Source organism: Microchirus variegatus (genome assembly GCF_963457635.1).
Source record: "Microchirus variegatus genome assembly, chromosome: 1".
In the NCBI taxonomy this organism is placed as follows: domain Eukaryota; kingdom Metazoa; phylum Chordata; class Actinopteri; order Pleuronectiformes; family Soleidae; genus Microchirus; species Microchirus variegatus.
Window position 1 is genome coordinate 6,663,143 of NC_139802.1, and position 23,625 is coordinate 6,686,767.

A 23,625-nucleotide genomic window follows, 5' to 3' on the forward strand; every position below is an offset into this window, starting at 1 on the left:
GCATTTGTTGTTATTTCTGTTTGTTAACTACGCCATCATTGCTGAGATTCTTCACACCAGAATGTGCATTTAGTAATAAGAACCCCAGTTATATCACTTGGTTGTGTTGTATTCAATATAGTCAGCCATCAACAAAGGAGTGCATTGTGGCGACTAAAACTAAAGAACAACAGCGCCCACTAGTGACTAATGCAGACAGGTACAGAAAAAAGAAATCACATCACCTCAGTGCTGAAATCAAAGACATTCAATTGTGAGAATATTTACTCAGGAATTTAGTATCAAGTTAGATTTATTTAAAAAAACGGTGAAACTGTGTCCTAAATACATATGTATTGACATTATCAGTGCATATGCAATGAAAATAAATATATCATGGAGGTTGCGAAATGACAATACTGGAGCTGACACTGAAACTGTAAAAAAAAAGGACAATACTGCTAAGTGTATAAAAAAAAGTCCATAAACTAATTCACAGTTCCTAATCTAATGTGACTCTTTTATGAGGAGAAAGTCATACAAACAAGCACAATGTTAGTATTTCAAGGTATCATTTTTTCGTAGTTCTTTAGAGTTCGTCATGTTGGTAGGTGAATTCCCTCGCAGATATAAAACCGTCTTTATCCTCATCCTCATTTTTGAAGATGTCGTCAACCATCACTTCATGGTTTGTGTCATTCGGCGAGTATCCATGTTTCTCAAATTCCTTCTTAAGGTACTCTTTCACCTGAGGTACGAACAGAAAAACACGTGAGCTCCAGTGACGGCAGTGAAAGCACATGAACACTTTAAAAACACAGAATAAAACTATTGCAGTCGACTGTCTTACCTCAATTCGAGAAAGCTTCCAGTCATCATTGAGATCCATCTCCCGAAAAGAATCATGTGACCTCGGACCATTTCGGATCTCCATGAGCTCAATGTCAAAAATCAGAGTACTGCCTGGAGGGATCTTACCTGTCATTAAACAAAAACATACGTAAAATACAACCCTACAGCTTTTAGAATAAAACAAACAACAACTTTGTGTTCATTTACCTTTTCCTTCCTTGCCATATGCCAGAGATGATGGGACGGTCAGCTTCCTGCGCTCTCCTGTACACATGTTCTGCAGACCTTTGTCCCAGCCTTTGATTACCTCTCGGATCCCAAGAGTGAACCATACTGGGCTTCCATCCCCTTCTTTCCGGCTGCCAGGAGTCAAAAAAGTAAAAAAAATCCATTATTAACATAATTAATAATCACAAAGACACAGAAAGCACACTAGGTTTCACTGAGTTACACATATCTGCAAGGAGAGGTCACACACTGACACACTGGTTAATACTGAGGCAAATAACAGGCTGCAGCATTACACAGTATATAAGAGAATATGATAAATACTAGTACTACTGTATATTTGTCCCACAGCTCAACTATAAAAAATACTTTTCCTGCAGAACAACTTGAGTGTTGCAAAATTGCACACAATAGATAGATAGATAGATAGATAGATAGATAGATAGATAGATAGATAGATAGATAGATAGATAGATAGATAGATAGATAGATAGATAGATAGATAGAGTTGAATGCAACAGAAATACTCAGTCAACAATCATGAATAGTGTTACCCTTGGTACACAGTGGTTACCTGGAATGAAACCTGGTGCCATTACTTTCCACGAATCCCTCGTAATGAACAAGAAGCATGTCTCCATATTTTGTCTTGCGGTAACACATTAAAGGTTTATGTAAAACTTCTACCTTCACCTCTGGCTCAGGCAGTTTCCTCCCAATGACAAACACAAACAATGAGGGGAATATCGTGAAAATAGAAAAAGTCTTCATTGTCAGGTAAAGTAACTCTCGAATATGACAAAAAAAGCTTTTCTATAAAATTAAATACGCCTCCTAAAATAAATACATGGCAGGAATGCCAAATACGTGGCAGCCAACTTTAAAAACGAACACAGCCACTACTTGACTGTGGACCCGCCTCCTCTCTGTACGATTGGGCAAATGCATTCCGAATCGTTTTCCGGTATTTATATGCCCGCGTTTGATTCGTCATTTCTACACGTCAATCACGCTAAACCACACCCACGCGAAATGAAATCGTCTGACGTAAGTGGGAGGAACAACGGTAGCGTCTATGGCGATCGTTTACGGCTCAATTCAGGAAAAAGTTTACGCAGTTTTACCGACGTAGCTTCGATGTAAAGCCGTGGTCGGTACTCCGTAAACCACACAGGGCCCCGATGGAGTCGCAGGAATCAGCTGTGCGTCACCTCTTGTCACGATAAACAAGTAATGAGCGGCGAATTCACACAATTAAACAATGGAAGGAATCCTATATAAGTGGACCAATTACATAAGTGGTAAGTTACATCCGCGGTCTGCGTTGTTTCGATTATAGTGATGGTTTTATGGCTGCTAGCTAGCATGACAGCGTCGCAGCCAACTGGATTTCAGTGTAAAGTGGTGTTAGCCAGCGTCGGCTTTCGTGTGCAGCACTTTGAACTAATCAGTGTCTGTTTCTGTACCTCACTGAAACAGTCAGCAGTTAAACCGACGTGAATTTAACCTAAAGTATTAACATGTAGTGCTAGCTAACTCAGGAGCATCTACCATCTGTCAATATAATCAGATTTACCAACCGATTAGTTGTTACAGCCAGCCCCGTGGAAGAGCTAAACTCTGTACAAGTTCACGGAGGTTCATATTTCTGCTTTGGCAAAGTGGGTCTTGGAATCCTAAATAATACATTTAAAATGTGATGGAGCGTTATCACTTATATTAAACTATTAGGTCATCTTCACTGTATTCATGGGTAATATAAAAGTGTCTGATTTACCCCCACTGAAGCCTTTAACTGTATATATAAGGATAAACCCTGTGTCTATAACATCTTAAATTGTGATTTAGATTTGAAAAGTATTACTTGTCGATCTCTACTAAAAACCAACAAAGCCACAGCATTGCGCTGACATTTGAAATGCATTCTTTGTGTGTGGTTTTTCAGGTTGGCAGCCTCGTTGGTTTGTGCTTGATGGAGGAACCTTGTCATATTATGACTCACAAGAGGATGCCTGGAAAGGTTGCAAAGGCAGCATTAAAATTTCAGTTTGTGAAATCCAAGGTTGGGATATGGCTCATTTGAAACTATTTCTCATTGAGGAAATTTCCATTGCCGACAGGGTGAGAGGCTTACATGACTCTTCTGTTTCCTGCTGTGTTTCAGTTCATTCCTCTGACTCGACACGTGTTGACTTGACCATACCAGGAGAGCAGTACTTTTACCTCCGAGCCATCAATGCGGCTGAGAGGCAAAAATGGCTGGTGGCGTTGGGAACGGCCAAAGCTTGCCTTACTGACAACCGAACAAAGAGAGAAAAAGGTTTTAATGCTGGTTGCACCTCTAAAGTAATGTAAATGTGTTGTACATGTTCCTAAATGTCGGTTTGTTCACCGTTCACTGTTCCAGAGCTCCAAGAGAACACAGAGGCACTGAAAACGAAGATGTCAGAGCTCAGGTTGTATTGTGACCTTCTTTTGCAACAAGTAAACAAGATCAAGGACAATGATGAGCTCGAAGTCGCAGAGGAGGTGAGGATCGGTTTTGGATGAGCCGATGAAATCCGAGAAGTTGTTGTTTGTGTGAAACCTCAGTCCCGTGTGCAAGTAGCAAGACATCAGATAGCTTTGAGCTTATGCTTACACACGTATATCAGACGGGCAGCACAAGAATATGTTTTGCTTTTAATCTTTTATCGATTCAATTGCATTTAATTATTAACAGACGATATGCATTTAGATACCCATTAGGTTATTGGATATGTCGCAGTGTCAGTAAATGTGTATATCGGTGTGGTCTTTTCAGGTTGGCATAGACAATGGAAACTTGGTGAAGTCAACATGCACCACTTTCCTCAAGACTCTAGAAGAATGCATGCTCATAGCAAATCGTACTTTCAGTACAGATATGGCAACACAGAGTCCACCAGGGTCTCCTCCAGTTGCAGCCATCAAACCCCAAAAGGTATTCTGTACTCACTATTCCTGTGTCCACTCAGTGATGACAGTCTAGTTTAACCAGTCTTGTTTCGCGACTGTTCTAAAAAAACAACAACAACATAATCCCTTAATGTGTTTTCCCCTCAACAGATAAAACCTGTGAACCATTTAAATCAGAACCTTGGAGAGAAGTAGGTTGCTTTTCTGTTTGTATGCATTTATTTTTACCCACAGAAGAGTTGGACATGAATAAAAATAATTTCCACTTCTTTACAGGGCAAACATTGTGTTATTAATCTGCTCTTGTCATTTTGTGTTGCATGTCTGTGCCACAAGGCACAATTTTGCTAATGGGTAACGACACAAAGTAAAACATACTGAGTGCCTTTTAAATTGATTTCAGATGGAGAGATTCAATCTCAGGAGAAGGGATTGCACAAGACAACCAGAGCCTCGACTCTGGAGCGGAGGGACCAGATGAACCAGGTCGACCTGAACATCATCTGTCCCTGTCAGGTAAGTGATATTTGCATTATTTATGAGTACACTGATGTGGACAAAAGTTATGCTATTGCATTTTCTTCATGTGTGTAATACATATAGTATCTCACTGTGAGAGCAAATTGTTTTGTGAGTATAGCTGTCATTAACTGCCATGCTGACCTGATAACCTTGTGGTTTTATTACATTCAGACATGATGTAGTTGGTTTTATTTTAGATTTGTTCTTCATTCTGCTTCAGATATTTGTCAGTCTATGGTTTGAGACAAGCAGACAAGCTTTTCCAGACTCCTACCACACTAGATTTTGTTGTTTTTTCCCCCAGACAACTTATTGCGCTTATTGAGAAACAAAAAAAAAAAGTAAACTCAAGCTTTAATTGAAGCTATTAATCTCTTTTTTTAAGGGGCACAATCCCCAAATCAAAGCAGATACAGTTGGGCTTCATATCTCGTTATCTCCTGTTGCTAATGTGCAGTTTCTGCTTGCTCTGTTGCTCTCACACATGCTAAATCACAGCTGGGTGTAGTCGCACCTGAAACCCACCACATAACAATCCACACCTTACTGGGATGGTGGAACATTTTCCACAATTAATGCAGCAATACTGTTAATTAATGAATTTATCACGAAGCTGCACTTTACATTTACACAATTTCACTGACGCTTGATCAAAGATGAGTGTGTGGTTTGTGTCAGTGCATCCTGCTTGTGCTGAAAGATGAAAAATATTAATGATGTGTCTGTGTAAGTGCTGCTTTCACACTTTGCCGCACCTCGACTGAAACCAAACGATGTTTGTTTTAACCCTCCTTTGTGTGGCAACAATTCATTTGTATGTGTTTGTTTGTTGACTGTATCAGACACTGAAGCAAGCAAAGGCAACAGCTCGGTCCATGCGGAGCGAGATAACCCTACCCTAAACACTACCCAGAATGCCTCTGAGGATGAACTCCATGACCAACTGGCAGTGGGGAACAAAGCCGCCGATCAGAAGACGACCAAACCAGAGTGTAATCACAAAGAGGACCAAAGTCAAGAGCACGAAAACAACAACAACAACAACGACGACGACGAGGACACGAGCACCGTCCAGCCGCTGCCGCCACAACAGGCCTCCACAGACCAAGACGAGCCTCAAAATGACGAGGAGGCGTTCAGGGATTCACTAGAGCCTGAAGACACAGAGCAGGTGGAAACTTTCTTCAGCACAATGGGTCACAGGTATGAAAATGCTACTCAGGAAAGTCACATCCTTTAGGACACTCAAGTTACTGTATGACCAGCTGTGATTTTTTTTCACTATAACAGTATTATTATGACAAACCAATTTAAGCTATATGTAGTATTTTTGTCAGTGAGGCACTGCACAGTTTTGTGTAAATGCATTGGTTGTTTTAACATGTTGCACAGACTTCCTTAATATTCAGTGATGTGTACATTTTAACAAAAACCTTTAAGATGTCTTGATAAGTGTTTTATATTAGTGTGTTCTGTCTTGATCACATGACACAGAGAGGCCCTCGTCTGATAATTGGGTTTGTATTGTTATTTTGTTAACATTTCACGCTGTACTTCAAACATATTTCACCCTTTTTTTTTTCTTTTTCAAGACTTTGAAGAGTGTTAGTCGAACAACTCAAAGCTAATGTGAAGCATTGTGTAATATATATTCTTAGGAATTCTCATTTTGGCAGCCATCAAGTATTCAACTACCAACTACAGTTTTAGACGATAACATTAGCAAAAGAACAACTCTGTGAGGTTGTAGAGGAGGTTAGCAGAGAAGTCTCAGGTATTGTCAGGTGCAGGATTGCATGACACTGTGTGTGAATTGTTCCTCTGGCTTGTACCTTTTTCTGTTTTCTGTTGGATTTGATCAAATAAAAACGGAAATGGCGTGTTTACCTCTAATATATTCTTCTGTTTGAATCTGTTCTACCTTGTTTTTTTTTTGTTTGTTTTTTAGATTTAGTGATATAAGACTGGACGACGACAATGGTATCCCTACACAAGAGTTTTTGGACTCATGCTATGCAATAGTGCCTGTATTAGGTAGGCCACTCACTTTCAGTCTCTCCTCATCTCAAGCTGCATCACTTCCTCTTTCTAATGATGCTCATTTATATCTGTGGTTATTTCTCCTTTTATAATCCTGGTTGGGAAAATCCTTTCTCATCTTTTTTTTTTTCATGCATGCCATTCAAATCATATGTAATTAATGCAGTTTCCTTTTTCATTTCCTCTCATGCCCTCTCTTTTCTTTCACTCTTTCACTTTTTAATTAATTATATCTATTGCATGTGACGAGGCCTGTAATGATGATGATGCGCTCATATGCTCATATTCATGTCATGGCCTTGTTTCGTCATTTAACACACGGTGAAGGTGGTTACTCACGGTCGTATTAACAGTACTTAAAAAACAAAAAATGCTGTTCAAATATTCTGTGTTTGAATATTCTAAACTCCAGCACATGAGAGGTAGTCTAAGTAATGCAGGGTACACAATGTGTTGAGCTAACAAGATGCATTCAAAGGCCCACGTCTAAGATGCATTAAAGGAAACTTAAATTTCATTACTTCTGCAAACACATGTTAATGTACTATAGTAATTGATAAACTCATTGACTTTTCATAATCAGGAGAATATTCATGCTTCTCACTAGAACTGAGAATCTGACAATGAACAGCACGTTTTCAGGCTTCTGCAGAGCTTGATAACGAGCCGATCATTTGAATCAGGTGTGAATGGGTGAAGCAGGTTTGAGTAGTCATCGAAACTAGAAAAGCACTATTGTGGGAGATGTAATTCAGATTGTAGTGGTTGACTCAATCTTAAAATAATCAGACTATGTTTAAATATATCTCTGAGTTCAGATAATGACAGTGGAGTTGTATTTAAATCTATATGATTTTCAAAGGTCTAAGCGACTTCAAATCTTGACACAAAATCCAGATTGGAGTGATATTTGTATGACGTCTCATACTTTTCTGATGCCGTATCGTAACGTGAACTTATTAAGTCTTGTGGTGCGCTACGTGTCCTCATTAATTTCCTGCTTAAAATCACCTGTAAAGGAGACACTCTCTCTCTCTTTATTAGTAACTTATTGAATTAACTGACCAACTTAAACTCCCTTTCAAAACAGGAGAGAAAAATGAGAACCCGTATTTTATTAGCAACAAAGAAATGATCTTAGACTCTCTCTTCTCAGACAAACTGGGGTCCACAGTCTTTGCGCCAGTAAAAATGGATTTTGTTGGAAATATCAAGGTAAGTGCATGTTTTTTAATAAGTAGTACAGTAAGAAAAAAAATCCTGAACACGTGACAAAAGTCATTTAACTTTCAATAGAATACTGTGTGGCTGCCTTTGGTTTATTTTTCATATATGACTGATTGATATAACTAACATTTATGAGATAATTCTTAAATGCTTATTTTTAAAATGATTTTTTTTCAATGAGGGCAAGATCTCTTTCTCACTTTATCACCTTGTCTCACAAAACACTTTAGAAAATTCAGCAGAAGCTGATGTCAGACCCCGACAGCTTTCCCACACTACAGTCCGTCGTGCTGCACGAAGTCCACAGAAATGTCGCCCAGGTGCGAAACTCGGCCACCGAGGCTCTGCTGTGGCTCGGACGAGGCCTGAAGTTCCTCAAAGAGTTTCTGTCCGAGGTCAACGCGGGAGAACAAGACATCCAGGCAGCGCTTAGTGAGCCAAGACCTAACACACAAACACGTGAAGTTTAATGCACGTTCAATGTCAAGTTTCCCCTCATCATCCTGCTCTTCTTTCACCCAGATAACGCCTATGGAAAGACTCTTCGACAGTACCATGGATGGGTTGTGCGAGGAGTATTTGCAGTAAGTCTCCCTCTATTAAACCCTTGTTTTCTCTAAGACTGAACAATTTGGAGGAAAATATTTCATTGAGATTTTTCTGGCAGATATTGCCATCAAAGTCAAGCCTTACTTTAAGGTCCCATATTATGCAAAATCAACTCTTTAGTCATTTTAATACTTATGTTTGGGACTCTGGAGGCCAGGGGTCTCAGGAAGTGTGAAAACAAGATGAATGTTTTTGTGGTCCTACTCAATCTAAGTACAGGAGATAAAACACGTGATGTTGACTTCCACACTCATCACAATGCGCTAAATTCCTGGAATTGTTGTCTCGCGGATACATGTCCAGTGGATACATGTTATATATAGGACGGCAATGTGCCTGCTAGAGCCTGCAAATGATCACTTTTCCAAATGCTAACTGCTGTTAGCTTCCAGTAGCCTCTGTGGCTGATGTCATTTCCTGTCCCGTAAGTTTCATTTGACTTTTCTTTTTTTTTTTTGTAAAAGAGATACGACTAAATAGAGTGTTCTGAACAAGGCTGTTTTGACAGGGTGATTGAACTGCTGTGGTGCTTCATCCTTATGGTATTTTGACCAAAACATGTCACAGACATGACTAGGACACCAGGGAACTAGGTTAACTTGGAGAAATAGGGTATAATATGGGACCTTTAAATATTGACTGTAATAGATTTATACAAATGACTGAGCTTTACCACACAACATCATTACAACATGAACTATTCTATATATACAGGGATGAATTGTTACCATCATGTATATATGCATGCATAAAAAATAGAACATCCAACAATAGAAAAAGTGCATTAAAGACCCTCGCACAGTGTTTTAAGGACTTCTTTGAATTCCTGGAAAGTGGTACAAAGCTTAAACTGAAATTTGGTACAAATTCCACGAAACTTGAGACTTTGCCGTACGTTGTTTGCAGCTTTAATTTCATAGCTTGAAATTGTTCATTGTTTGATTGAATTGTTCCACCCTCGTTTTATTCCATATTGCCTCCATATTACTGTCGATGTGTCATTCTCTGGTCTTCAGTGTTTTTGACCTTTCTTCCCTCAGTTGGCCCTGAGAGCTGCCCCGTCTTATCAAAGTTTCACCGCCGCCTTAGTGACGAGAGAGGGCGACGAGCTGCACAGCGGCTTCCTCAGCAGCGTGCACCGGGACCTGGGTGTGTACCTACCTGCCATGGAGAAACAGCTGGCCCTCCTGGATGCCCTCTATGAGGAATACAACCTGGAGTCGGACGAGGTGGTGTGAAAATCTGGATTACAGTTGATAATCAAGAGTTCAAGGGAAGACGGAACCTGACGGCAGGAGCAGAGAGTAGTGTCTGAACTGCTGAAGGAAGGTGCCAGATGCCACGTTGTGTCTCGTGTACAAAACAATGCGAGCTTGTCCCGTGTCAGTGTGAGATGTTTCCAGTGGTTTCCAGTGGTTTCCGAACTGTGTGACGGTGGAGCAGCTTGGTGTGAAGAAGGTATTGATGTTTGCATCAGCCCATAAGGGACGGGGCAAACATGAGCAACTAAGACTTTATCGTGCGACAATATGTATGAATCCAGGTCTTGGTCAAAAGACCATTGATGGTGTCAGGGTATGGATCCCTGTTATGCAGACTCGTATGTTTTGGCTTTTTATGTACTGTATTGATTTGAAAGTACATAACCATAAGGTATTTCAGCTCCACTTTTCCTAAAAGGTCGTTTTTGATTCACTTTGAACTGAAGAGAAACGCAAAGGAAGGGTTTTTAAGCAAAGGTTTTTCACTCTGTTGTTGGTTGCGAGAATAACATTATGTCATTAACCCAAAGTACTAATATGACAAAAACAATGTCAGATTCTTATAATGCCTTAAGTATGTGATGGGCTCACATACTGGGCTGACTTTTAATTACTATTAGTTGGTTTTTTACCCCCACAATTGTGTTGTAAATTGTGAAGTTTGACAGCGTATTTATTTGCTCTACTTCGTCGATGAGCTGACTTTACATGGGACCAAAAATGGAAAATGCACACGTGAATGGCTTTTGCCTCCTCTGCCTACATTACAACAACAAAAACAACAACAGACGGATGAAATAAGGTCATTCTGAAATAATAAAGGACTGACGACTGCTGAATATTTATGTGGACATCCTCTACAAAAAATACCCATGTGTTTTCTTTTAAGTTATAGCGTTCACAGTGATGTCATGGTGTCAGTCTGGCATTTGTGTAAATGTGTGGACATTTGTATCCATAGAGCCTGTTAATTGTGAGCATGCTTTTATTTATTGAGCAGTGCCAAGAAGGAGAATACAAGCCAAGGTCTTGAAGTAAATTGAGAACCATTAAGGGGATCGTTTGCTAAGATACATGTATGCTTATAATGAGGCTCTGCTCTGATAATGAGATTTTGTTTTCTTCCCATTCTCTTGTTCTGCATTTACTTCAGTGTTCTTACCAGCTGTATTCTTTAATGTATGTCTATTCAGCCATAAACACACTTAGTGGCCAGTGTAAAGTGTGACTCGTAGAACAAAGTGGGAACATTCTCACGGGGAGTGCAACAGCAGGTTTACATCGCAAATGTGCAATAGGCCAATTTCCTCTAATAGAAACGTTTCCAAGCCTGGGAATTTGCTCTCGTAAAATTATTAGCATTTGTTTTATTTTAATTTTTTTCCTATGAATGTATATAAAATGCCATTTGATTTTTACTTAATAAATAATGAAGTTTTCTCAGTCTTTGTTTCAATCCTGTTATAGTCAAATATGAGTCCTTCTATTCTATATCATAAAGAGGAGCCCAGAGAATAATCATGTTTTCTCACGCGCATAAAAATGGAAAGTAAAAAACGGTGTAAGCCACTTTGGCAAACCTTGATGTGTGTACAATCTTGTGTCCTCTGCCAGGACCACAGAACCCTGCATACCAGTAATTCCCGTCTATAGGTCAGGGATTGTCGCTTGGCTCAGACCAACTGCTGGGTCCCTGTCTGCTTCCTGTCTCTGCGGCCTCCTTTTGCATTTCGCTGTGTGCCGCAGCTGTAACACTACACCAGCTAACCTGCACCAAAATAACCCCTTTGTCGGAAAAAGTGTCTCGTTTCACAAACTTGAGAGCTTAAAATAGAGCCCCGGCTTCCTCCAACTTCAACTTGAGTCTTAAAAGTGGAAAAGCCAATTATAAAATGTTGAAATGTGTAGCTTTAAAGATCCGGTGTGTGTGACTTCTGTTACTCAATGAAGTTTTTAAAAAATAGCCATAAATAGACGGTTGACGCAGCTTTTATAAGTTGCACCTCCCACCTTAAGCTGTCAGTACATTGGGTCCTTGAATTTGAAGGAATTGGTCCTGGAAAGTCCTTGAATTTGGTAAATTGTCCGTGTTTATACAGTGCTTTTCTAGTCGTGATGACCACTCAGAGCTGCTTCACCCATTCACACACCTGATTCAAATGATTAGCTCGTTATCCAGCTCTGCTCTGATAACGAGCTGTTCATTTGAATCAGGTGTGTTGGAGCAGGGCAGTGTTCCCCGAGGACCAGGATTGGGAAACACTGAACTTATGGTGCGTTCCAGAGCCCATCCAAACCAGTTGGACGTGGGACTTTCGTACCTCCAACTAGAAAAAGTGCACTGGAATGCCTGTCGAAGAGGGACCTCCTACTAGCGAAGTCGGGGATGATCGACCTACCCCCACTTCACCAAAATGAAGTCGGAGAAAAATGGCGGAGTCACGGAGTCACCTATATATACAGGTATGTATATTGTCTACCGCTTTATCCTCCACCGGAGGGTTGCTGTGCCTATCTCAGCTGACATAGGCAGGGCACACCCTGGACAGTTCGCCAGTCCATCGCAGATAGAGACAAACAACCATTCACTTTCACTCTCATATCCATGGTCAATTTAGAGTGACCAATTCACCTAATCCCTGTGTTTTTGGACTGTGTGAGGACGCCAGAGAACCCGGAGAGAACCCACACACAAACAGGGAGAACATACAAACTCGAACCCAGGGAACACGGGTCTTCTTGCTGCAAAGGCGAGAGCACTAACCACTACACCAACCGTGGGCCCTAATAGACATTCAGTTATGTTAAAAAAAAAGGTAATAGTTGTGTTTCAAACGTTCAGTGGGATATTCTTCAGAGTCAGCTGTATCTGCAGCGACATTAAGCACTGCTATGTGGTACAAATCTGATTGGTCTGGTTATGGAATGAATGTGATGGGATAAATACACCGTGGTAAACATTTACTCAGACATCTGAGGAGGCAAATTGAATCTGATGTGATTTAGAAGAAGAATGAACAGAATGCTAATGGAGTTATATATTATGGTCACATCTCATAGCCTCAAACATGTCTGTGGCAACACTGGCCCAAAACCTCTATCACTGAGCCTCAGACTCAGCGCTGAGGAGGCTTCATCCAGACGGAATGGAAAGTTTAAACCTATCACTGTGTCTGAGAAAAACGGCAAGTGTTGTCACTGTGGTGTGTTTAGTCTACGGCAGCACTTTTGTGCAGAGCTGCTGACGGCATCTTAGCGCTCTGCTCTGAAGGGAACATCAATCGCATCTCAATCTCTCGTCTGCTGTCACGTCTCTCTGCACAGATCGCACAGACGCTGTCAACCGAGTGCTCGCATCAGCTAGAAAAACAAAACTACAGGAAAAAGCTGACCTAAAAAATAAGACACAAGTCACTCCAATTCAGTTTTTAGTTTCAGTTCTTTCGAGAAAAAAATAATTAAAAAAATGGCCACAACTATACTGTATAAATCATAACAGAAGAATAAAACAAAAAACGAACCCGGTCACAGTGAATAATATATTTCATAAAGCCTTACAGTACGTTCCCACATGCGCGTTACGTCTTTAGCATCGTTGTGCATACACAGTACAGGATACAGCACAGCATCACGGGCTGTGAACACAACGCTGGATGATGTGTCCACACAGTTTTCCACAGCGTTGTGCGTCGTCACACAGCTCATTTTTTTTTATCATCCATGTCCTGCATGTTTTAAGGTGTTTTCCCCTGCTCCAACACACCTGATTCAAATAAATGGGTCATTATCAGACTTCAGCAGAGCTGACCATTCGAATCAGGTGTGTTTGAGCAGGGAAACATCTAAAACATGGGAGGACAGTGGCTCCCCAGGACCAGGAGTGAGGAAACCCTGATATAAGGTGTGTAACACATAAGAGTACATTTGACTAAAGCATCACTGACAACATTTCTTAAGACACCTGTTATACGCTGATGAATACAGTGGTTTACAAAACATATTAGCACAGTTCTACAAGCATGCTGACACAATATAGTAACAGTCTTTTATCTTTCGATTGCTTTTACCGAAGAAAATGGCTTTGTTGACGCCCGACTTGCGTGTAAGTGTGTGTGAGAAAAACGTCTCCCTTGGCACTGTGACTGATACAGTAGTTTATGGAAAATGTGTCAGCTTATATTTGGAAAGGTTGTCCTTACTGTCGGTGCCCAGCACACATCAGACTACATCTACGCTGTAAAGTTTGCCGTTTTCCGCTGTAAGACGCGGACAGACTGGATATAAAGAGGTATCAGAGTAAATACAGTAATGACCGTAAGAGAGTGGAAGTGCAATTCCTCCCCCTGTAAAGCAGCTACAGACTCTTCCAGCCTCCCCCTGTGCAGTGAGAATATATTAAGAACATAATAGTTTTAAGCCTTCACGTACATCACAACTATCTATCGTTTCTCAGTGAAGCACAGGGAGGGAGCTCGATCACACTCGGATGACTGCAACGCTGTCCATCAGCCCTGCACAAAAAAGTCGTTGCCTTTTTGATAAGTTTTAGCGGAGGACATCTGAGAACGTTGCTGTGTTGAGCTTACGTTACCCTGTTGGTTCCTGAGAAGTTTTTCTTTTTTTTGTTTTTGAATTGATGAAACTTTGTTCAGACTCTGGATGTCGCAGTCAAGTACTAGTAGCATCACATGGTTATAACAGTCTCGCTGAAGTGGTTACAAGTGCATAATTCATGCGGTAGGTACATTCACATGGATCTCCCGTCTCTGACCGCACACATGTCTTGATCTAAACATGTGCCTGGTTTATACATTTATGACTGACATTGACAGAACGAAAAGCCTTGTAGTGGCAATAATAAACAAACTGAGAGGTTACATGCTCGGATGCCGACAGCGGCTGTCACGGTCTTCGCAAAATCCAGCCTCATGCAAAAAGCACTGCAGTAGAAAAACCTGAGGCCATGGCTCTGGATGTCCGACTGCCTCACGGTCTCAGCAGTAACTGGGTCAAGATTTACAAGACTCAGGAGACCAAGCGACGTCCCCCAACTAGCACTTAGTTACGTCTCTGCATGGCTGTCATACAACTGTTGCATCCAGAGGCTGAGTCCGGTCCTGTCAGGCCAAGTCTTAAGTCCTGCTTGTTAAGACAGACTGCAGTTGTCCTGTGCATTTTCAAAAATGTGGGTCAAGGCTTTAGCCTCCCTTGAGCAGCTCTGTAACTCCAAAAGAGCTACGTGGCACCTCAGCAGCCGTACAGAGGAGTTATACATGTGTACGTTTGTCGTTTGTCTTTGAACCGTCGTGGCTTCCTCGTCCTTCATAGTCTCTTGCTCAGAGTGCTTTTGTTCTTTTTTTTTGTTTTTGCATGAAAATGTCCCTGTTTTGTGTGAAGCACACACCACCACACACACACAGAGAGAGAGGCTCCCCCCGCTGTTCTGTCCCGCTCCATCCTCAAGTGAAGTACTTGCAGTTTGTGGAGTCAATGACACAGTATGGCGTGCACTTGAGCTGACCGTATGACCTGAGGTGACGAGGGACAAACGCACTCAGGTCAGAGCTACACGTCGATAAAACAGTTGACCTTTTCGAGGTTTTAATATACACAAGCAAGTTGTATCGTGTGCCGCTTACCCTGGAAGATATGAATTACACGTCTGGTATCCAAAGTCCTTTCCATCACACTCCTCTGCCCCCTCGTAGCGGTATCCATCTCCACAGTAGGCGTGTTTACACTCTGCAGCGAGGTGCAGGGGTCAGGTTATACAGTACGTGCGCTGCAAAAGTACAACTAAGAAGTAACCATGACTTACTGACGCAGCCATCAGTGACCACTCTGTTTCTGTCATCACACTGCTCCGCCCTGGACACCTGCACTATCCCGTCGCCGCAGTAACCGTCGTCATCGGGCGCATTTTCCATGGACTGGAACGGCGTCAGCTGGAATGGAAAAGTCTGTGACAGAAACGTTAAAAACTTAAAGGAAACAAAATCAACCCCCCCAAAAAAAGGGAAACAAAACCCTGACTGTGCAAAATCAAGTTAGATTTTTGCTGAGTGCAGTGATACCTGGATTGGCAGCCAGCCATCGATGTCTTTGAAATAGAGCGATCGCTGGTCTTTGCGGAATGCAAGAGCATTATCAATGTGAAGGCGCTCCAGTTCTTCCTCATTGCTTACAACGAATATCTGAACGACGGACAAAGAGAGACAATTTACCGCCATTTTTCTTTGTATTTAGAGCCTTTTAAAAATATGAGGTTGAGTCACACTGAAGTACAAAAACATTTTGTTTTCAAATAAATAAATGCATTAATAAAAACCAAATGGTCTTTAAATATTTAGAACTTTTATAAAAAATTACATCTAGATCCATATTATACAAAATCTATTGGACGATATTTTGTTCAGGCCAATATTTTAGTCATTAGTCATATCGGCAGATCTTGTGTTGCCGATATCTACCGATACCAATATGGTGCCAATAATGTTGTGCTTCCCTAGACTGTGTTAAATGTCTTTTTCTAGGACTGATCATGATAAAAAAGGTTTCAAATCAGTCAAGACTGATTATTATCGGGATAAAATTTCACACCATTAAAGACAATAAGTTTCACGCTTGAGTCAAATGTCATGCCTTGTTTAAAGGTGCATTAAGTAATAAATCTAAAGCAACTGGCCATAAAATCCTCCTTATATAAAAAAAATTATAAAACAATTCCATTTTAAACAATTGGTGAAGAAGCACTTTTCATATACTTTATATCAAGCCTTTTTGATATTGATATTGATATTGAATAAAATTATGTCAGAATATATATTATCACTAATTCTGTATATAACAGATAAGAAACAACACTTTTTACATCTGAAAATAAAAGCCTCATCAGTATTACCGCTGGAACTTGGGGATAGTTTCCTTTGGAGGAATAATCATCAAATGGAAAACCGCTGACAGGGCCGCAGCTACACTTTCCAGGTGGCCCCGGTGGACCACGTGCACCCTTTGTTCCAACCATGTAAACACCTAAACATACACCGAAAGACAACAGGCAACATTATTTACAGCCTATAGTGACACACTGCTGCAGGCTGGTGTAAATGTCATACCGTCTTTGATTCATCTATCAAGAGGCAAACACAATCAATTAAATTCATGCAGAAACCTGATGAAGATAACAAATGGCGCTTTAATTACGTGGTGACACAGTGTTTGTCAAACTGTGGGGAGCTTTTCGCCATCTGTGAATCTATTTTAGCCGCATGATGTCACGTCGAGAGCGTCTCGTTTCACCTTCGGGAGATTTGTTTTCTCTGGTGCTAAATAAGACGTTACATCTTACGCTGGTCGTGCGAGCGCGTGTGCTCGTGTCTTTGTGTTCTCCTCTCTCCTCGCTGACTGAACATACGGAGCCTCACGCACAAATCAACCCCCCCCCGCCCCCGCCCCGCTCCGCACCTCGACTACACATCCTTTCAATGCGTCAAATCAATTCAATTAAGTCTAATTTGATTTTGTGTAATGCACAACAGAAGTGCACACAAAAAAAAACCAGAGAGCATTTCCTCTGGGGATCTTTAATGAATATTAAAAGACACAAAACACTTGAAAGGTCCCCGTGTGTAAGAATTAGTGACATCTAATGGTGAGACTGAGCAACAAACTGAACCCTTCCGTTTTCCTGAGCGTGTGCGCGGGGGACGACGGGCTTCACATACCACAAAGGATTTTGTTCTTCCTTGTTTGTGTCGTAAGATTCTGCTTATAAACATGAAACATTTGTTTGTTTGTCTGTTAATTTAACAACATAACTTGAAAAGTCACAGACGGATTTGGATGAAATTCAGGAAACGTCCACAATGGGAGCAAGTAATGAAATTTTGGGCGTTATCCGTAGACGCTATCACGCACCGGCAGGGTGTTTTTTGTAGGCACTGAGCTGCCTTGGCGGAGGTCTGCGCTCTCCGAGTGCTTTTCTAGTTAACTAATGTGTTTGTTTACTTACGTCTGGGTTCTTTGTATTGATTTTAAATGTATTGATTACAATTCTGTCTCTGTGTCCATGCACACTACATTGAATCTGCTTTGGTGTATGGAAAGCGCTCTATGAATAAATCTGTCTTTGCTTGCCCTTCCTCACCTGTGGCAGGTGAACCTGGAGGGCCAGGGTGTCCTTGAGTTCCCTGTGGTCCTGCAGGTCCAACAGGACCAACACTGCCAGTGTCTCCTTTCATTCCCTGAAACACAATAGATACATAAGCTGGTCGCATTTGAAAACAGAGAATAAAATCACTACTGTGCTGTACAAAAGAACACCTTTTCTGTGCTCCGACGTCTCGTTGTACATATGCAGAATTACAGAACAGCACAAATACAAGCATGACTCCGTATACTGTTTCACTTTTAAAAGAAGTCACATGCCCACAAACACTTCACCTGTTTGCCTCTTTTCCCTGGTCGACCTGTGGGTCCTCTGTTTCCTGAGATTCCAGGTTCTCCTTTTGGACCCAGTTCACCCTGCGCGACAAATCACATCACAGCTCAACATCTTTTAAAAGTTGGAATTCTGGTTTCCAGATTCTGTAATTAAATGATGCTTTGTTGAGTGTGTTGCTCACTTTCTGTCCAAGCATTCCTGGGAAACCCATGGCACCCTGTGGATACAGATGAAAGAATGACAGTAGAAGACTTTGTCCAGTGTATATATACACTATATATATATAAACGTACACATATATACATGAACACCTGTGATTTACCACAATATCACTGATATTGTCTGCCCACCTTGTCGCCTTTCACTCCACTGTCACCACGATCACCACGAGAACCCTGAACACACACAACGTAAAATTTACCAGTTACACTGCAGGACCAACATGGAGGTTATTTTCTGCATTCATTTTCATTCATTTTCTTTCACTTTATTGTTTTTGGACTCTCAGAGGACAAAACCCTCACAGAAAGGCACATGGTCAAACTGGGATCCTAAGACCTTCTCGCTGTGAGGCAACAATGCTCTCCACTTTACCACTGACAGTACCATCTTATCTCTAATGCTATTTCCACCTTAGTAACAACAACAGTAAAAGTATGGTAACAATGTAAAGTAATATCCAGGTGACATACCTTCAAATGAAATGTTGTGAATCAAAATTGATAATAATATTATAAAAAAGTTGAAATGTATTCCACATATGTTTCCCATTGTTATTACCAAGCTATTTGGTGCATACAATAGAAATCAGATGGTATTACCATAAGATTACTTCCCCATAACAAAACTATTGCCAAATTATTAAAATAATGTCTTTCCAATCTACACTTTAAATAAAAACCAAACTCAATCCATAAAAAGTTGTTAATTTAAATTCAATGTGTATGTACAGAATTATATTTCATGATAAGGTCGCTTACCTTTTCTCCTTTATATCCTGGTAAACCCTGGAGTGAAGGAAAAATTAAAAAAGAAAAAAAAAAGAAATGATGAAAGCATCCTCTTCATGTGTCACTGTGTTAGGTTTAATGTACAGTAGATCATACCCTCGGCCCAATTGGTCCTCTGGCACCAGGCAAACCCATCAGCCCCGGGTCGCCTTTCTCACCCTGACACAGAGAGAAACAGGTCTAAGATTGATGTGATTTGGCATTTATGGACATATGTCCCAAACATATATATAAATATATATATATATATATATATATATAGGGAGCTAGAGAGAGGCAAGTCAACTAAACTTTATAAACTCATACAGTAACTAGGAGGTCCAGCTAACCTGAATCAAAGGGAAATGTAAGTCTTATTTTCAGTGTGTGGAAATAACTGCAGCTGCAATCCAATTCTTCCGAGCGGACAAATAAAGTATCCGTCTAACTAGGTTGCATGTTACATAACAGTGTATTTACATAACCGTGCAGCCATCCTAACAAATGGGCACACCTAACCTAATCTGTACTACCTTTAATTTGCACTCACTGGCTTAGAGTCACGTCATTCATCATCTCTGTGAGGAGGTCTGACTTACTCACTTTGGGCCCACTTGGTCCCGGCCATCCAGCTGGTCCCTGCTTTCCAGGAAGTCCTTGAGGACCTGTACGACCCTGACAGCACACATCGACTTTAACATCAGAGACACAGACGCACTGTAGCTTATATAAAAAGGCTAATGAAACAACCGTTACGTAAAAAAAAAAAACTTGTTTACTTTAAAGGTAAAAATAAAAAGAAAGTGCAAGATTAACTGTATAAGCTGACAGCCTGCTTGCTATAGTATTTATCAGACGCTGCTGTACATGTAGAGAGGGAAAATGACTTTAACGAGCCCTGTCACTTTGCTCTCTTTAATTAAATGATGGGCTGTATATAGAACAGGAGTCGGGAGAACAGGAGAATAAAATGATTTATGACCTGGCTGAAGCACTAAGCTAAATTGCACTGCAGTGCTGCAAAGCTCTTGTGTCAGGCCAGCAGCCAGTGAAGCTCTCCCACTGGGCCACTTTCACCGCTCAACCACAGTGACTGACCACAGAGCCGGTCACTTCTCTGCTGCCTGATGCGATCACACTCTCGTTGTTAAAGCTGCTTTCTAACAGGAAGGGAGGGGCGACCTCACAGGGAGGCGTGGAGCGGCGTGTCTTTGAGGGGTCGATATAGGAGGCGATATATTCCCTTATGTGAGAGGACACCAACAGGAGGTCAGCAATGCCTCCGCTTCCAAAAACAGCGCGTCTCAGCAGCTCTGTTTCCCCTCTCATCCTGTCAAAGTGTCTGTTCTGTCTCCTGTCAAGGTTGTGCTTTTGCCCACGTTTGTGTCCTGATGCACACAGCCAGGCACAGGCAGGACTCTGAGTTACAGCTATACCAAGGAAGCAGGAGGCGCTGTATCTCATTTTTGAGTAAATCCACTTAGCGGGAGAATATGGCTTGATTAATGGAGACTCTCACCTTTTGCCCAGGTCGTCCGATTTCTCCCTGACAACAGGATGTAGAGGAGGGAACAAGGACAGCGGCCGTTTAATGCACTTCCAGTCATTTGCAACAAGTCAATTCGATTTCAGCTTTCGAAATAAATGAGTAGCAGTAAAATGTATAATGACCAGATTAAATGATATGATGGGGGAAGTAAACTGCTTACCTTTTCTCCCTTAGGTCCTCCTATCCCAGGTAATCCAGGAGGACCCTGACGAGCATGAAACAAAATTAACAGCACATGATCATAAATCATAGAGATAGCCATCTAAAGTAGTTTTATTATCCACAATATCCCGCCACAAAGTCATGTCTGCTTCTGTAGACCCACAGCTGCAGTTTCAATTAGCTAAAGGCTGAGTGGCCACTATTGATTTAAAAAAAAACGGCCTTGTGGGTCTCTCTTGATCTAGTGAAACACTGCTGCAGAGAGGCCCATACACACGGCACAAGCTTCAACAGTCATTTTGTAAATCTGCTTTTCACTAATGAAATGCTCGGTCCAGAGAGGAGGAAGTTTGCTACAAAAACGTCTTTATCTTTCATCACCAGAGAAACACAAACACACAGAGCACACGCGCTCGTGTTGGTAATCCCCGGAATTTACGCGACACAGTACGCCTTTCCAGGCAGATGGACGGATTCTGAGAATGATGTGTGCGGCAAGCAGTGGAAAAAGGCTATTTGTGTCGGAGCTAAATGTGGAGCGTTAATGGGGCTGCTGTGTTTCATGGGCCAGAGAAATCCCCCCCCCCCCCCCCCCCCGCATCCCAAGCTCCACAAGAAACCCTCAAAGTTGGAGAGGAGATACCGGAAAATAGTACGCAATAATAAGACGGAATCTTAACACCTTAAATGTTTGCAGACCCCAAACATGAACGTCTGGGATTTAACCAAAACCTGACTGAGAATCCAAGTCGAAATGTGCGTGTGAGGCGTAATGGAATTGTTAAAAGACTAAACAAAGGTCCTAGAACTACAGTACATGAATAACGCTTAGAAGAAAAGATGTCTGCTTCGTACCTGAGGTCCAGGGGGTCCAGCAGGTCCAGCAGGTCCAGCAGGTCCAGCAGGTCCAGCAGGTCCGGCGGGGCCTTGTTCACAGGGAGAACCTTTGTTCTCATTGCACCGCTTAGATTCAGCACCATCATTTGGCTTGCATTCATTCTGTAAAATAAAACCGTACACAAATGAGACGCTGCATTTATTCTTATTAGACAGTGGAGGCAAAATAACTCTCAAGTTTGTAAAAACAACAACAACAACAACAACAACAACAAATACAACTTCACCCAAGGACACATAAAGAGTCCGATATTCCACAATAGAAAGTCACATGACTTTGACTCACATGAGTGTGGCGGCGCCAAAGTGAAGGGGGTGGAGGGAAGAGTGGGGGAGGAGGTGGGCTCAGTAAACAGCATGGGTTGAATCTCTTCTGCTGCTCCTGGGACCTGAGAGCTGTGTAAGGTGTGCATGCAGTCAGTGGCCGATGTCAACCGTCAAAACTGTGTCACTGAATGCAAATCCTGACCTCTGCAAAGCAAACGAGAAGAAACATGCACATGCAGGGACAACTGCGCTTCATACTTCATGCAGCATGTTGTGCACATAATTTAAAAGTAAAAGGCTAGAACATGCATGGGGGGGGGGGGGGGGGCAGTGTAAGTGACAGGCAAACAGGTGTAAACTATCAGATCATGACAGCCTTTCAGCAGCGTCCCTGAGGTTGGACACAGATATGAAGCGCCTGTGGATCTCTGGAGCTGGCCTCGCTATTTATAGAGGCAACGGCAGTCGACCTCATGCACGATAAGAAAATGAAAACAAGTGCATTTCACCAACACAATGAGCTCCAATGAATCTCAAAGTCAAGCGTTCGGAGCCCACGTTTTCAATACAGCTCAAGTATCTCAAAACATGCATGCACATTACTGTATGTACAACACACACTCACTTACACAACACACAGTAGGACTATGTTCTTACCTGCTGGGACTGAAATAAAGCTGTCCAGAAACGAGGACTGAGCCAGGCCATAACAAAACCACAGTGGCAGATACAATCCAAGTGTTAGAAGAGTCATGCTGCTCCAGATAGTTGCCAGACTTTATTTCTGAGCCACAGCAGCCCTCACACGCTGCCTTTCTCTCTCTCCCTCTCCCCTCAGCTCCCCTCCCTCTCTGCTCACTCTTCTCCGTCTCCTTTATGTCCTCAGAAGAGGGAACGCTGACCAATGCCCATTAAATCTTTCCTCCGCATCAGTGTGCGCTAAAATTATAGGACAGAGCCCGCCAGCTGCTTCGAGCTGTGCTGGTATTTGATCTGTGCAACTGCAGCAGTGGTGCCTTTTGTTATTTTGTCCTCCTCTCTTAGGGAGACATCATCATAATGGGCTTTCTTTGCCAGAGATTCAAAAATGATTGTGAACGGGGCTGTGTAAGCACATTTGTATCTGTCCTCTGTCTGTTTGTGTGCAGCACTCTGCGTATTATGACATCGGTTAAATGCAGGACAAATCTGTTGTATTAAAAATGTTCTTTTTCACATGGAGGCTAAGCTGTTAAAAGCACTGCAACTGTGTGACAACATTCAAAGAAAAGGGCCATTAATTAGAATCTCAACAAGTGAGAAAATATTGCAACTGGATATAAACAAAAACACACACAGCCATATAATAAATGTGAGCTGACTGTGCACTCACTTATTTTTGCCAAGATTTTACTGCACTAGAACAAAAAGCATGTGGACACTGCATCAGTCACTGCTGTAACTGGATTCCAGCGCCAAGTGGACCATTATGTGACATTTTTATATTGCCAGCGTTTGCAATGGCTCCTTTTGGATGTTATACATCATTACTATATGCAGGAGTTAGAGCTGAAATTGAATCATCAGTGAATGACAATAATCTGTCATTGGAGATTCTATGAAATAAGGATTTGTCTTCATTGGCACAGTTAAATGAATATTTGGGGTAGTTTGTATGGTTAA

At 41.6% G+C, this 23,625-nt stretch overlaps 3 protein-coding genes across 4 annotated transcripts; 1 reads left to right on the forward strand and 2 right to left on the reverse strand.

Moving 5' to 3' along the window:
* Window positions 1-494: 494 nt before the first annotated feature.
* Window positions 495-1,830, reverse strand: fkbp14 (FKBP prolyl isomerase 14; the record flags this gene model as incomplete). The annotated part of the gene is made up of 4 exons (XM_083892581.1): window positions 495-727; window positions 830-957; window positions 1,039-1,190; window positions 1,634-1,830. 4 exons carry the CDS (start codon window positions 1,828-1,830, stop codon window positions 569-571), a joined length of 636 nt encoding a protein of 211 aa, XP_083748707.1. The 3' UTR covers window positions 495-568.
* Window positions 1,831-2,237: 407 nt separating this feature from the next.
* plekha8 (pleckstrin homology domain containing, family A (phosphoinositide binding specific) member 8) lies at window positions 2,238-10,968 on the forward strand. The gene is made up of 13 exons (XM_083892477.1): window positions 2,238-2,360; window positions 3,005-3,121; window positions 3,224-3,379; window positions 3,467-3,588; window positions 3,863-4,021; window positions 4,147-4,187; window positions 4,400-4,512; window positions 5,361-5,721; window positions 6,467-6,552; window positions 7,715-7,773; window positions 8,016-8,217; window positions 8,308-8,369; window positions 9,435-10,968. Exons 1-13 carry the CDS (start codon window positions 2,321-2,323, stop codon window positions 9,630-9,632), a joined length of 1,716 nt encoding a protein of 571 aa, XP_083748603.1. The 5' UTR covers window positions 2,238-2,320; the 3' UTR covers window positions 9,633-10,968.
* Window positions 10,969-13,084: 2,116 nt separating this feature from the next.
* On the reverse strand, window positions 13,085-22,793 carry colq (collagen-like tail subunit (single strand of homotrimer) of asymmetric acetylcholinesterase). 2 transcript variants are annotated; one of them, XM_083892534.1, is made up of 17 exons: window positions 22,621-22,793; window positions 21,983-22,092; window positions 21,655-21,798; window positions 20,798-20,842; window positions 20,608-20,634; window positions 19,692-19,763; window positions 19,206-19,268; window positions 19,080-19,106; window positions 18,450-18,494; window positions 18,281-18,316; window positions 18,099-18,179; window positions 17,803-17,899; window positions 16,558-16,688; window positions 15,731-15,850; window positions 15,475-15,601; window positions 15,296-15,398; window positions 13,085-15,185 (listed from the first exon to the last, which is right to left on the reverse strand). In XM_083892534.1, the coding sequence occupies exons 1-17, from the start codon at window positions 22,715-22,717 to the stop codon at window positions 15,116-15,118; spliced, it is 1,395 nt and encodes a 464-aa protein (XP_083748660.1). In that variant the 5' UTR covers window positions 22,718-22,793; the 3' UTR covers window positions 13,085-15,115. The 2 variants fall into 2 exon arrangements, with proteins under 2 accessions (XP_083748660.1, XP_083748659.1); XM_083892533.1 differs by having other exon boundaries at window positions 15,475-15,616.
* Between the last annotated feature and the right edge of the window lie 832 nt (window positions 22,794-23,625).